General features: G+C 46.0%; 1 protein-coding gene across 1 annotated transcript in view; it reads right to left on the bottom strand.

Annotated features, from left to right (window-relative positions):
- Positions 1–11,196: 11,196 nt before the first annotated feature.
- The window catches only part of Gak (cyclin G associated kinase), a 54,705-nt gene continuing 51,731 nt past the window's right edge, over positions 11,197–14,170 (bottom strand). Inside the window, exons 25-28 of the mRNA XM_038339937.2 lie at positions 13,753–13,965; positions 13,300–13,445; positions 11,896–12,072; positions 11,197–11,736 (exon numbers count right to left, since the gene is read on the bottom strand). Of these exons, the coding sequence (XP_038195865.1) occupies positions 11,635–11,736; positions 11,896–12,072; positions 13,300–13,445; positions 13,753–13,965 (638 nt within the window). The 3' untranslated portion in view covers positions 11,197–11,634. The remainder of the gene's footprint in view (positions 11,737–11,895; positions 12,073–13,299; positions 13,446–13,752; positions 13,966–14,170) is intronic.

Raw genomic sequence — 14,170 nt, 5'->3', positions numbered from 1 at the left:
GCCTGGCACTTTAAAGGTATCTTGCCTTCAAAGGGTCTAAGGATATGTTGCTTTGGAAAAGAGGTTCTTCTTTTATTTCCACAGAGGATGAGAACCTGTGGAATTCTTCCAGACTAATGTGGTTTTATGGACCAAGACCCCTTGAAAGGTTGCCTTGAACACCCCTCAAAAAATTACCTTGCCCAATAGACAGCAGCAAGCAGTTTGGAGAGAACTATGCACAAATCTCCCAAATAGTGTTTATAAATATTTGTTTACATTTAAAGGGGTATATGCTATAGAGATTTGCTTTGGTATGGATCTTGGTCTATTGATGCAAAATTAAGGTCAATCTTGCTATATGTATTTCTGATCTTTATTAAGGTATTTCTGATATTTATTAAGAAAGAAGGGTGGAGTCAGTGAAAAACCATATAGCCCCGCCAGAGACAGACACCAGAACTTTACTCAGTAAGCCACAGCCTTATGGCAATACACAGATTAATGGAAATGGGTTAAATTAACATGTAAGAGTTAGCTAATAAGAAGCCAGAGCTAATGGGCCAAGCAGTGTGGTTATTTTGGGGATGAGAAGCCAGGAACTAACTAGTGGCCTCCTAGAACATTCTATAGCTTTTCAAGTCTTTTTCCAGGTGTGTGGTCTCAGTACCCTGGCACTTAACAGCAATGGTTACTTCTTCCAATCTCCTGAGAAGCTTTAAGCTGCATACTAGGGGCTTCCAAGGAAATGGTTCCAAAGGCCTCCTTACACCCTCTAAGAAGCGTGACATTCCTTTCCTCCACCCTGAACTACCTTGTCAGCTCAGCCTGTGTGCTTACAGAAGAGCCACTTCTGTCCCTAGACAATTCAGACTCACAAAAATAGCTGAGTGGTTGCCTGAGGATGTCAGTGTGGGGAACTAAGGTTGAATGGATCCAAGCAGCTCCTACCTTTCTGATGCCATGGGAGCCTGGAACCTTACTCCCAGGAAGATCCTAAACCAAAGCTGGATTAAGAGTGAGACGTGGACACATGCTGGTGGGGCAGGGAAGCCTGGGGGGCCTCAGGCACGCTAAGGTTCCCTGTTCCTGGCTGAGGTCTCACCCATTATAGCTAGGACACTTCAGGTCGTGCCCCATAACTATCACTCCCCTAACATTTGGAGTTTCCAGTACTCCATTTCCTCCACGCTCAGGGCTGACTCAAGTTCAGCAGCTTGCCTAGGCAGTAAGGCTGGTTCTCTAGCTGCAGGGCAGAACCCTTGGCTTCTTAGCATTTGTCTGGGAGTGTAGTCAAGTAGCCTCCTTCAGTGAGGTGATTGAGCTGGCTCTTGAAGAGTAGGCTTCAGGGAGACTCTCTCCAGACAGGATGTGGGTTGGTCTGACTGCTGAGCCTGGAGAGGAGTCTGCCTGATGGTGACTAGTGGATGCTGAAAACCTCTTGTGTTGGTGCTCCAGGCAAGTCCTACAAAGATGCAGATGAGTAGCAGGGTAGGAGAGGTGAGCTACGACTTTTTGGAAGGCATATACTTCTTTCTGCTTCTTCTTCTCAGGTAACACACAGATTGAGGCCAGGTCACATGCAAGTATTTCTGGACTGTCACATAGCAGAGAGGCAGAGCGGGGAGCCATTTTGGCTCTGCTGCAGCAAAGCCTGCTGCACTCAGATACTGAAGCTCTGGCTCAGGTCTGGCTTCTCATTGGTGCATATGGGCAGAGATCTCCTGACCATTGGGGCTCAGTCCATGGCATCAGTGTTTGGATCCAAGTCTTGTCATGTTGTATTTGTGGTGTGGCCAAGTCAAAGTAGGGATGAATGGGAGGTATAGAAAACCAGCTGGTGCTACAGAGGGTGCCTTCCCTAATGAAGGGAGGGCATCCAATGTTGAACCTCAGCAACTCAGTAACTTTAAATCAGTCAGGTGGGAGATCTACAGCACCATCCTGGCCTTTTTCTTTACCCTCATCCCATAAAGCCAGTTGGTGACTGTCTCATCATACCACTTACACCCAGAAAAGAATATGAAGCCAAGTTGTAGGAATATTTTTCAGTATTGGATATTAACTTCTGTGAAGTAATCACTCTACAAACTGTATCCCCAACCTATGGAACTGGTTAAGAAATGTTAACATAAATTAACTTTTTGGTAACTAGGGTTAATAGAAAGACAAGTGCTGAGGGAAAGAATATATATCCAAGTGTGGGTGTGGACTTCTTAAAAGAAAGGCATGTTTAAGTTTCTATAATAACTATATAGATAGATGATTTTGATAACTTCTGAAGTTATCTTTAGGGATGGACAAGGGGTCTTTCCCTTTTCATAAATAAGATCATATGGTGGTTCCTGCGGGACACTGGATATGATTATAGCTGGGAGCTAGTAAAGTAAAAGCATAAGTGACATGCTTAAGTAGATTGTTTTTATTTTAAATAAAGTTTACAGTCTTGTTTGGGAGATTCCTAAAACCCTGCAGGTTTGTAACTTGGAAATACTACACACTATATGCTTAGACTTTAAGCATGGATATTGTGTTTTTTTAATTTTATTATTACAATTTATGTGTATGTATATGTGCCTGCTTATCTGTATGTACATCCTGGAGGCCAGAAGAGGGCATGAGATCCCCTGAAACTGACGTTACAGTTGGTTGTGAGATGCCTGATATAAGTGCTGGGAACTGAACTCAGATCTTCGGCAAGAGTGCTATTAACCACTGAGCCATCTTAAACAGCCACAGCCTTTCATTATCTTTTTAACAAGACAGGATGTCCCTATGTAGCAGGCTGGCCTAGAACTTTCCAAGTAGACCAGACTGTCCTCAAACACAGAGATCCTTTTGCTTCCACCCCACACCACACATACAAGTGCTAGGAATTAAGGGCATATACCACCATTCCTGGCTGCTTCATTATTATTTTAATATTCTTGTTTTAGATATCTCTATATAAAAGGAATATTGGGTTGGGTATGGTGGCACACACTTTTAATATCAGTACTCGGGAGGCAAAGGCAGAGGCAGGCAGATCTCTGTGAGTTCGAGGCCAGCCTGGTTTTCAGAGTGAGCTCCAGGACAGGTTCCAAAGCTACAGGGAAACACTGTCTCAAAAACCATTAAAAAAGGGCTGGAGAGATGGCTCAGAAGTTAAGAGCATTGCCTGCTCTTCCAAAGGTCCTGAGTTCAATTCCCAGCAACCACATGGTGGCTCGCAACCAACTGTAATGAGGTCTGGTGCCCTCTTCTGGCCTTCAGACATACACACAGACAGAATACTGTATATATAATAAATAAAATAAATATTTAAAAAAATTTAAAAAAGAAAAAAGGAATATTGGTGCTGGAGAGATGGCTCATCAGGTAAGAGAGATTGATACTTTTGCAGATGATCTAGATTTAGTTACCCACATAGCAGCTAACAACTATGTGTACCTCCAGTTCCAATGGATCTGGTGCCCTGCATGTGTACATGCAAGCAAAACACTCATATAAATATTTTTTTTTAAAAAATTAAAAACAAAATAAAATGAACATTTTTTTATGTAGGCAAACTTCACAGCAAATCTCATTCATTTTCCTGGAATTCTTGACTCTCAGCTCACAAGGATTTTAACCAGACTCTGGGGTAAGGGGTTTCTTTCTCCTTCTGTGTATCTTAGTAGGGTTACTGTAACTGCGAAGAGACACCATGACCAAAGCAACTCTTTAAAAGAAAAAAGCTTTAATTGGAGAGGCTTACAGTTTCAGAGGTTTAGTCCATTATCATCATGGTGGGCCATGTCAGCATGCAGCAAGCAGACATGGTGCTGGAGAAGGAGCTGAGAGTTCTACATCTTGATTGGCAGACAACAGGAAGTGAACTGTGTCACTGGGCATAGCTTGAACATAGGCGACCTCAAAGCCCACCCCACAGTAACACACTTTTTCCAACAAGGCCATACCTACTCCAACAAAGCTAGACCTCCTAATAGTGCCACTTCCTATGAGCTTATGGGGACCATTTTCTTTCATACCACTACATTCCACTCCTTGCCCCCCAAAAGCTTATAACAGTATCATAATGCAAAATGTATTTAGTTAGTCCAACTTCAAAAGTCCCCAAAGTCTATCACAGTCTCAACAATTTAAAATCCAAAGTTCAAAGTCTCTTCTGAGATTCATGTATTCTCTTAACTGTAATCCGCTATAAGATAAAAATAAAAAACCAGATCATATACTTCTAATGTATAATGGCACAGGATATACACTACTGTTCCAAAACATAGGAAATGGAGTATACTGAGGAAATACTGGACCAAAACAAGATAAAGAACAGCTGGGAAACTCCAAACCCTGCATCTCCACGTCTGATGTTAAAACTCTCTTCAGATCTCAACTCCTTTCAGCTGTGTTGACTGCAACACCTTCTCTCTCTTGGGCTGGTTCCACTCCATGAGCAGCTTTTCTCGGCAGGTATCCCATGGCTCAAGCATCCCCAACATCTTGGGGTCTCCAAGGCAAATCCGTGCTTTAACTTCACAGCATCACACAATGTCTTCTCTGGGCTTCCATACTGGTACACACCCCTGACATATGCCTGGCCTCAGTGGTTTTCCTTGGTCATGGAGGGAGATTCCATAACCCCTTTCTTTTACCCTTGACTCTAAAGCCAGAACCATGTGGCTGAAGTTGCCAAGTACTTGCTGGGGCTGAAACATGGCCCCTCATTCAACTACATTTCCATAGTCTCCTTCACTACCCAAGCTTGGCTGTCCTAAAATTGGATCTGTAGATGAGGTTGGTCTCAGACTCGGAGATCTACCTGCCTCTGCCTCTGGAGTGCTGGAGTGCTGGAGTTAAAGGCATGCATACACTGTGTGGAGTTAAAGACAATGCTCTTATACACTATAAAGATTTGTCACTTGTATTGGTTTAATGAGATGCTGATTGGTCAGTAGCCAGGCAGGAAGTATAGGTGGGGCAACCAGACTAGAAGAATTCTAGGAAGAAGAAAGGCAGAGACACAGTTGCAAACCAGACACAGAGGAAGCAAGATGAGAATGGCTTACTGAGAAAAGGTACCAAGCCATGTGGTTAACCATAGATAAGAATTATGGGTCAATTTAACTTGTAAGAGCTAGTTAGTTTGGCCTGAGCAATAGACCAACAGTTTATAATTTTTTATAATTAGTATAAGCTTCTGTGTGGGACTGAACAGCTGTGGGATCAGGCAGGACAGAAACTTCTGTTTACAGTGTGCCACCACATCCAGCCCCAAGTTTTTCTTTAGTCCACATTTCTGAGTTGGAAACTTAGCTGGGTGGGATCTTGCCCTGAGGTCACCACTCCCTTTATTCCATTTCTTAATCTATTTATCTCCTTGAACACAGGATTTTGCTCTAGTCCACTTCCTGGTGCTTCCTTTCCCTTCAAATTCTACATTTTGTATTTTAGCTGCTCAGCTTGCCCCTTTTCATTATGTATCTTCATTAGCGTTAATACTAATAGCCACATGGCAGAGTCTATACTAGGTTGTTTTGAGATTTCTTCTGCCAACAGAATTAATCCAAATCTCTTCACTTTAGCCTCGGGCAGACTCTTCAGACAAAGGCAAAGAACAGCCATATTCTTCACCAAAATATCACAAAAACAATCTCTAGGGAATATATTAAAATTCTTCCCCTGAAACCTCTTTAGCCAGGCTCCCTCTGTTTAAAATTTCCATTCTCCTACTAGTATTGCCTATTACGTGGTCCTTAAAGCATTCCAAGCTTTCCTAACCCTAAGTACCAAACAAATTCCTCCAAACAAAAACATGGTCAGGCCTATCACAGCAACACCTTAGTCCCTGGTACCAACAATTTCTGTCTTAGGGTTTCTATTGCTATGGAGAGAAACCATGACCACAGCAACTCTTATAAAGAAAAAAACATTTAATTGGGGGCTGGCTTAGAGTTTCAGAGGTTTAGTCTATTATCATCATGGTGGGACATGACAGTATGCAGGCAGACATGGTGCTGGAGAAGGAGCTGATTGGCAGGTAACAGGAAGTGAACTGTGTCACTTAGGTGGACTTGAGCACAGGAGACCTCAAAGCCCACCCCCACAGTGACACACTTCCTCCAACTAGGCCATATCTACTGCAACTAAGTTATACCTCCTAATAGTGCCACTCCCTATGAGTTTATGGGGGCCAATTACATTCTAACTACCACACTGTGTTCCCTTAGTTTTCCTTATCTTCCACCCTAACTCACAGACATGTTTGAGAATTGTAACCTTGAAGTGGATTGCTTGGGCCCTGCTCTTACTGGGTTGCCTCTTGGATTCAGAATAGTACTCATGTGTCTCCAAAGTCCCTCTAGCAACCTTGAATGATTCAGTAAGGTGACAGAAAAATTACCCAACACCAGTCTGGGAATGGGTTCAGGAATCCGCCTGTGGGTCATATCCTTGTAAGACATCAGTACAGAAGCAGAAGTAGTTGAGGTCCTCCAACAGGTTTTGGCTTCAAGAAGAAAGGGGACAAGTTGAACTAGGGTTCTGGCCCACCCCACCCCTCTGCTATTAGCTCAGGCAGGGCTGGACTTAAGTTCAAAATATCACCTGTCTATTGGCTGCTGGGAAACATATAGAGCAAAGAACTCCTCAGGGGGTGTGAAACGGAATGTCTGAGATGGGCATTCCTCAGCTGGGGACAGAAGCCAGTTCTATACCAGGCTCTAGGCAGGGGAAAGATGTAATGTTGTTCTCTGCCTGGAGCTAAAGACGTGATCTTCAGACATGCTGCCTGAGGCTATTAGGGGATATGACCTTGTTGGAGAAAATGCATCATTGTTGGAATGGGTATGGCCTTGAGATTTTCTATGCTCAGCATGCTGCCCAGTGAGTCAGTCAACATCCTGTTGCCTAAAAGATGTAGGACTCTCCAGTACATGTCTGCCTATATGCTGCCACACTCCCCATTGTGATGATAAAGGACTGAACCTCTGAAACCAAGTGAGCCACCCAATTAATGTATTCTTTATAAGAGTTGCCATGATCATGTTGCCTCTTTAAAACAATAAAAACCTTAACTAAGACAGAGTATCATTCAACCTTAGGTGACGAGGCCTGAATTCTCTAGCCCAGGGGCAATGACTTTTCCATGTTCTTCCCAAGGACTCAGCTTACTTTCTAGTCACTTTTTTAGTCTATGTGTTGTACAGAGTAAGGCTCAGCATCCTCAGAATGAGGACTAGGGCCCTAGACTACCTCCACATTGTTGCTCTTAGTACATGGTTTCCTTCATTCCACACTGGTCTCTGTAGGGCTTTGTGTGTAGGATCAAGGTCAGAATTCCAAGGAGGGGCTCAGGCAATTTTAAGTGAATAGAGAAACGTGCATATGTTAAGCCCAGCAGGAATTCTCTGGCCCTCAGCAGAATTGACACTCTCATCAGATGGGCTCAAGTAGCCCATCCCCTCTGCTCCGACAGGCATGAGTGGCAAGCCTACCTAGAAACCATTATCACATCTACACAACCTTGGCTGAAGGTAGAGTTGGGTCTGGGGTTCTGGGTTGAACCTTTTAGTCTTAGTCAAAGGCCTGAGGATCAAAGTGGTAGCCTCAGCCAACTGCCCTATGTGAGCCTGAGTTCCCTTCTGGTTAATATAAGGACATCTCACTTGCTTCTCCTACACTTGGCAAGACCTTAGTTATCTTTCTGGTTTTCTTGTGGATTGGGCACAGCCCTGCAGTGGCTCATGCTCAGGGAGGTGGATTCCTTGAATCCCAGCAAGGATGCTGTGAAGGTTGGACATGGCAAGAGTGTGCAGAGCATCAGACTCATCCTTGTGTCACCAACTGGGATTCCTTCTGGGCTCTGACCCGTAAGTTCTGTTTGTTGAAGGAAGTGGCAGTCTACCAACGAGCATTTGTGGCCCAAGGCCCTATCCATAGCTATTGGCCAATCTGCCTGAACTCGCCCAGCTCCAGTGCTGGTACTAGAATCATGAGCTCCATCAGGCTGTGTATTGGTGAAGGGAGGTTGTGAGCATCAATAAAGGGTTTCTGGGTCTCTGTGGGGGCCAACTCACATCATCTTTTAGTCCCCAAATTACCAGCTAGTCTGGATACACTCTACCCCACCTTAGGGCTTTTGCTGACTGCTCTCCAGGCCACTTTTGGAGACCTTCCCAGCAGGCATAGCTATCTATCTATCTATCTACTTTTTAGGTGGGTTTTCTGTTCATCCTTCCTACCTGGAGGCCAGGGCCACAAAAGCGGGCCCATACCTGCACCCTTAGATCCCCTAAAAGTAGTTCCCTCAAAATATGGGGGATTATGAGGGTGTTTACAGACTAGTGTGAAAGCGCTGGTTCTATCCAGCCATGTGTTAAGGCCTTGCTAGACAGATCTGTCAACCTAGAAAGCAAAGATAGTTCTTGGCTGACAATCAGGTAGGTAATCACACCATGCAGGAGTATTTCAAGAACATTAGGTGTCTGGGCTGTGATTTGTTATCTGTATACTTTTCTCCACAGCTTCCGAAAACCCATTTATGATCCCCAATTGCTTTTGGGTGCCAGTCCCCTTGGGTGGAACTTCCCTGTCTTGCAGTCAGCGTCTCTTTTCTGTTCCCTTCCTCATTTTGCAATGAATTCATCATCTGTATAACCTCTGGGAGGCTGGGCAGGTGACCTGCTGCCCCTTAGTTACAACCATGGTTCATGCGCCAAATGAGGGCTTCCAAGGGTGAGGCCAGGTACAGTGAGGGACTTGGATTTCCCCCCAACCCCAGGGAGGGGAGGTGTTAAAAACAATAAACCGTTGGAAGAATTTGAGGTCCAACATTCAGGCCTGGGTTAAGGTTTGAGAGCACTCTACATTGTAGGGTTGGCAGAATGGGAGCTGGGATACTCCAGCAGGGGTGGAACAGAAATGCAGGTGGACATAAGGCCTAGCACAACCAATGTCAGTAGGGAACCAGCGAGGTTGGGAACTTCTTTATAGTTCCAAGGACCCCCAGAGTCCAACTTTCCCCTACCACTGGAGGCTGTTTGCTACTTAATGGATCCCACTGAGCCCACTGAATATTCCTCAACATGATCAAGGTCCTGAATTGGGAATCCTGAGCAGCTCTGAAGTGAAACATCTCTGCACCTTTTCAGGCTGCTCATTATTTTTTAAAAGAGCAGAACACTAAAAATAGCAGCAACACAAAGGAAATAGGAGTCATTAAACAAGGGAATGACAGAATGAAGCTTGCATATTTCAGGGCCAGATTAAAGGGGATGGTGCTTGGTGTCAAGCATCACATATGGGGCAAGGTGGGCAATGCCCACCACCCCCAACTCAGATTCTGGGCCTGCACTGGGCTAGGCTGAGTGGCAAGGAGGGAGGGCTAGGTCTGCAGAACGGGGGCTCTGAGCACCAGAGGTGGTCATGGAACCAGGGTCATCATGGTGTTCTGGGCAGTAGTGGCAAACTTCTACCTTCACGGTGCTGGAGCTGGGACCATTTGGCATCCACTCTGATGGTGGTGCCTAGGATTTCCAACACTATTCCACTAGGACATCATACTGTTCTGTAAACCGTAATCCCAACTAAAAGAAAAACATCTTCCTCTGCAGTAGACCCACAGTGACTGAGGTGACATGACAGACCTGAAATGGAGCAGCTCATGGGAACAAAGGATAACCCCTATAACAGACATGCGCTTTAACTGGTCACTAGACTGGCGGGGAATGGCCCTTTCTTAGGCTTCCATCCGGATGGATGTGGGGTTAGACCCCGTTGCCTGTATTAACTAGCAGTCACCTTACCACCTCTTATCTGCTCTTGCTTTGTTGGCCCAGTCAAATGTGAACCCTCATTTCTGCAAGTTAAGAGCACCGGGTATTGTTTAGCAGCTAGTAGATCCGAAGCTTCAGCCAAACATACAAGATAACTTGTACCCATGGAAATGCCACTGGGGCTCTCACAGACAAGTTATCTTACATACACATTATAACCAAAGGGCTACCATGCACTACAGGACTTGCATGTTCATCCAGGCTCCAGCTGGCACCATATTGAATTAATGGACTTACATCTAGATAAAGAGGCCACACAGGGACGTGGCAAGTGTTCTGCCAACAACATAATTCCTTGGGCACCTGTGAAGAGATGCTACTTACAGACTTCCAGGGGAAGATGAATTAGTCATGTCTGGCTGAAGTCACCATCCATAGCCCAGAAGCCCTATGATGAAGTCTGTGATGGGGGCAGTTGAAGAAATTACATTTAAATTCCCTGAATAATAATGCAAAGTTCTTGCTCTAATCCTGCTCAGATCCAGAACAATCCAATGGGGCAGAGGAATCTCAGTCTTGAAGGCAGAGGGGCTCTGAGCTCTGCATCTGTATGGATCCAAACCGACACGACCTCAGTCATGGTGAGGGTCTACGCCATGACTTCCCAAGTGAACCTGTTGGCTTTCCCTGCAGTTCCCCAACAAATTAATTATAAACAGAACAGATCATCACAGTGCTTTACAACTAGACCCAGGATTTTGACATTAACTTAAGGTAAACCTGGAACATCCTGGTCTAGTCAGTGTTGTCCTAATCAATACATATTTATATGCTTCAGATCCAAATCATGGAGTCTGGGGGGGGTCTTGTTGCATCCTTTTGTTGCAGTTGTGGTTGTCTGCCTGCCTACTGGACTGCTCTGAAGCGGTGTTCCCCACTCTAAACTGCACTCCGACCATGGACGCTTAGTCTAAGGGGCAACATCAGGCCACCTGCCCCATGGCTGTGTCTTGTCTACACAGTGACGAAGGCATTTCTTCTGTCAGTGACTTTTAGGCCTGGGCCACTGGCTTGAGGTTTCACTAGAGTCCTTAGAGAATGAGTGAGATCCAGCCAATAAAGCAAGTGTCTGAGAGTAGCATGACCCAACAGCCCCTGGCATGTGGAAGTACCCTAACACCCCTCTAAGAACTCTAGTTATGAGCTGAGATGAAGAACAGCAGCATTTTGGAAGGTGGTGTTAGACTCCAGGCCCTGGGAAAGGTCCAATGCTGTAGAGCAGACTCCCATTCGATCTGTTTCTAGAACTTTCCTTTAGCAAAGTGTTTGGAGAAGATAGTATCAATGCTGGTCTTTGCAGGCAACTCTCAGTCGACCTCAAGATCCTATAATATATCCTAGGTGAAACACTGAGGACAAACAGGTTACCAGGTACCAGGTAAGAAGTGCTTTCCAAGCCAGAGACTGCACCAGCCATCAGAAAATAGTTTAATTATGTACAGATGATTGGTGGACTGATCAGAGTAGGGTGTGAGTGCCCCCAGATTTGAAGAAGTGACAGGAGGGCAGTGCCGGCGACATGTGCCATTCAAGAGGTGACGGCCACCAGACACCAAGTAAGTCACAAACTGTGACAGCTGTGGAAGGAGTATAAATCAACACTTTTCCTCTGGGACAAGAAAAAGAAAAACAAAACAACAAACATCAGATCTGAGGAATGCTTTCTCTCCCAGCCATGGAATGGTATTTGTCCATGATGAATGCAGGATGGCTGGGAGTAGATGGTCCAGGCCCCTGGGGCCGCATCACCTGCCACACCTGCTATGGTCCCATCTGTGCATCAGTCAGGCCAGCAGCATTCGGGCTTCATGAGCAGCTCTTGCAGTCACAGCAATCACTGGCCTCAGAAGAGAGGCCTCGAGCCCTGGTTCTCAAACTCAGACCATGCATCATTCAGCTCCATGAAGATCATCTTGGCATACTGCTCGTATGGCTGCCCAGTGGCCTGTGGGCAATAGAGGGAGAGCCAGAGTGACCACTCAGCCCACTTCCTACCAGCACCTTTCATGCGATATAGCCAGCAGGCAAAAGGCTCCTACAGGATGAGAGGTAGAGACAACCCGACCACAAGCACAGGGTCCAGAAGCCCCCACCATACACTTACTTTATCTGGATGCACTACCAGCACTGCTCGGCGGTACTGCTTCTTCACCTGCTCTGGAGTCACCAGGTCAGCCATACTCACAGGTGTCCAGCGGCTCTCCCCATCCCACAGTACTGTGTGCAGTGTGGACAGCAGCGCACGGATGTTCCTCTCCTTGCCTTCAATCCACTCCAAAAGCTGCAGATACCAATGCATAAAGAACCTCAGGAAGAAGCTGTAATTTAGGAGACCTCCCTCCCTGCTATGTGGAGTGTGGGGTGGGAAAATCAACGTAAGCAGCAAAGCAAATACTGAGGGATATGCAGATGCTGGAGAGGGCGGGGGCATCATTTTAATGGTCCTGGGTCCTAAAGGGAAAGACAACCTGCAGGCTGGGGAGCAAGCTTCTATGAAAGCCCCTTGAAAACATGGTTTGGTACCTCTCTCTTTATTCCTATAGGAGAGCAGGGAAGCCATGGCTCTACGTACTCCCCACCATCCAGAAGGGCTCCAACCTAGCCCCTCTTTCAGCACTGGGCCCACCCCAGACCATACAGACCAGGTGGGTCAAGCTATATATCTAGGACAGAACCGAGACCCTTTTCAGCCATATATAAAGACAAAACCCTAATCCCTCAATACAGCCTCCTGACCCATGCACAAGGTTCAAAGAGGACGACTGGGTCCCTGGCAACCTTTCAGGTAGTTTGTAAGGAAACGGCTTCACTGTGCCCTAAAACTGACCACCACACAAACTTAAAGAAACAGTTACATTTAATATCTAGAGTGGAACAACCTGACCACCGTGCTACGCTGATTCCTTCTTACTGCACAGTGAGTGTCCCAGGTCAGGACCAAAACCCAAACAAATCGCTGTCCTTAAAAGCCAAATAAGCAAGGTGGTGGTGGTGCATGCCTTTAATCCCAACACTTGGGTGGCAGAGGCAGGAAGATCTCTAAGAGTTTGTGGCCAGCCTGGTCTATAGAGTGAGTTCCTGGACAGCCAGAGCTGTTACACAGAGAAACCGTTTTGAAAAAAACAAAAACCTCAAAAACAAACAAAAACCAAACCAACCAACCAACCAACCAACCAACCAAACAAAAAACCCCCAAAAAACCCAAAACAAAGAAAAGTCAAATAAACCTTGGTTTGGATGGGTACAGGTCTGAGCTATGCCCTCTTGCCAGCTCATGGCCAAGGTCAAACACGACCAGAGAACTAGAAGTCCTGTGTGGTGCTTGCTTCCCTCACTGATCCCAGCACCGTGAAGCACTATGAAATGCAAATATCAAGCATATATCAGACTGCCCAGGAGTATGGCTACACATGCCACACTCCTATATGCCCTCCTCCAGGGGCCTCCAGGTGCTAGGTTCACACACATGGAGTCCGACTGGAGACAGTGAACTTCACGGTGCACCCACCTTCAACCTTAAGGGGTCTGTGTCTCTGGCTAGGTCCTGTTTCCGCATCTCAGCCATGGTCCTTGGCCCCTTCTTGTCAGACTTGGAGAAACCCTGATTAGGCAGCAGATCTTCAAAATCATTTTCTGAGACTTTTGGCTTTTGGGCTAGGAAAAAAAAAAAGACATTTTTATAGACATCCTGCCTGCTTTTACCTTTCTCCTTGAGTAGGGGCTGTCCTGATACCTGGGCAGAAAAGAAGAAAAACATGGCTTCAGGGCCATTGGTTAAAGGCCAGTGAGAATTAGGAGTGGGGCTAGGCCTGAAGACACTAGCACATAAATCCAAATCTGCTTGGGGCAGTCTCAGTGAGCACTATAAATACAACTGTCTTAGCTGGCTCTGAGAAATAAAATGCTCTACTCACAAACCTGTAGGGAGTTGTCTAAATCACCAGACAGACACAGGACTTACCAAAGCTGGGCGCACGGACACCTCTCTCCTCTCGAGCTCCGATCACACTGAAGTGAGACCTTAGTTGTTCAGAGGCTCTGGGGGCTGGCTTGGCCTGGGGGGTCCATGAGGTTCCTGGGGCTGTGGGACGACTTGTCTGCCAGGAGCTGCTGCTTTTGGGAATGGAGGCTGATGTGGTAGCAAAGGCCCCTGTAGGAAGTCCAGCAGGCAGGCCTGGGGAGATGCCACAGGACACTTGTAAGTCACTTAGCCAAATGGTGAGTTGCTTCTTCTGTGGCTGAGGATACTGAGTTGCTGGGACATGTGCTCACTCAGCAAACACTGTCACTTAGTTGATCTGTTCTACTCAACAAGTAGATAGCCCTGAGTAACCAGCGATATACACGTGTGTCGTTCACTTTCTGAATCAAGGCTAGAT

The sequence above is a fragment of the Arvicola amphibius genome, chromosome 1, assembly GCF_903992535.2.
Source record: "Arvicola amphibius chromosome 1, mArvAmp1.2, whole genome shotgun sequence".
In the NCBI taxonomy this organism is placed as follows: Eukaryota; Metazoa; Chordata; class Mammalia; order Rodentia; family Cricetidae; genus Arvicola; species Arvicola amphibius.
The sequence above is the reverse complement of the archived record's forward strand: the minus strand, read 5'-3'. Positions and strand labels throughout refer to the sequence as shown.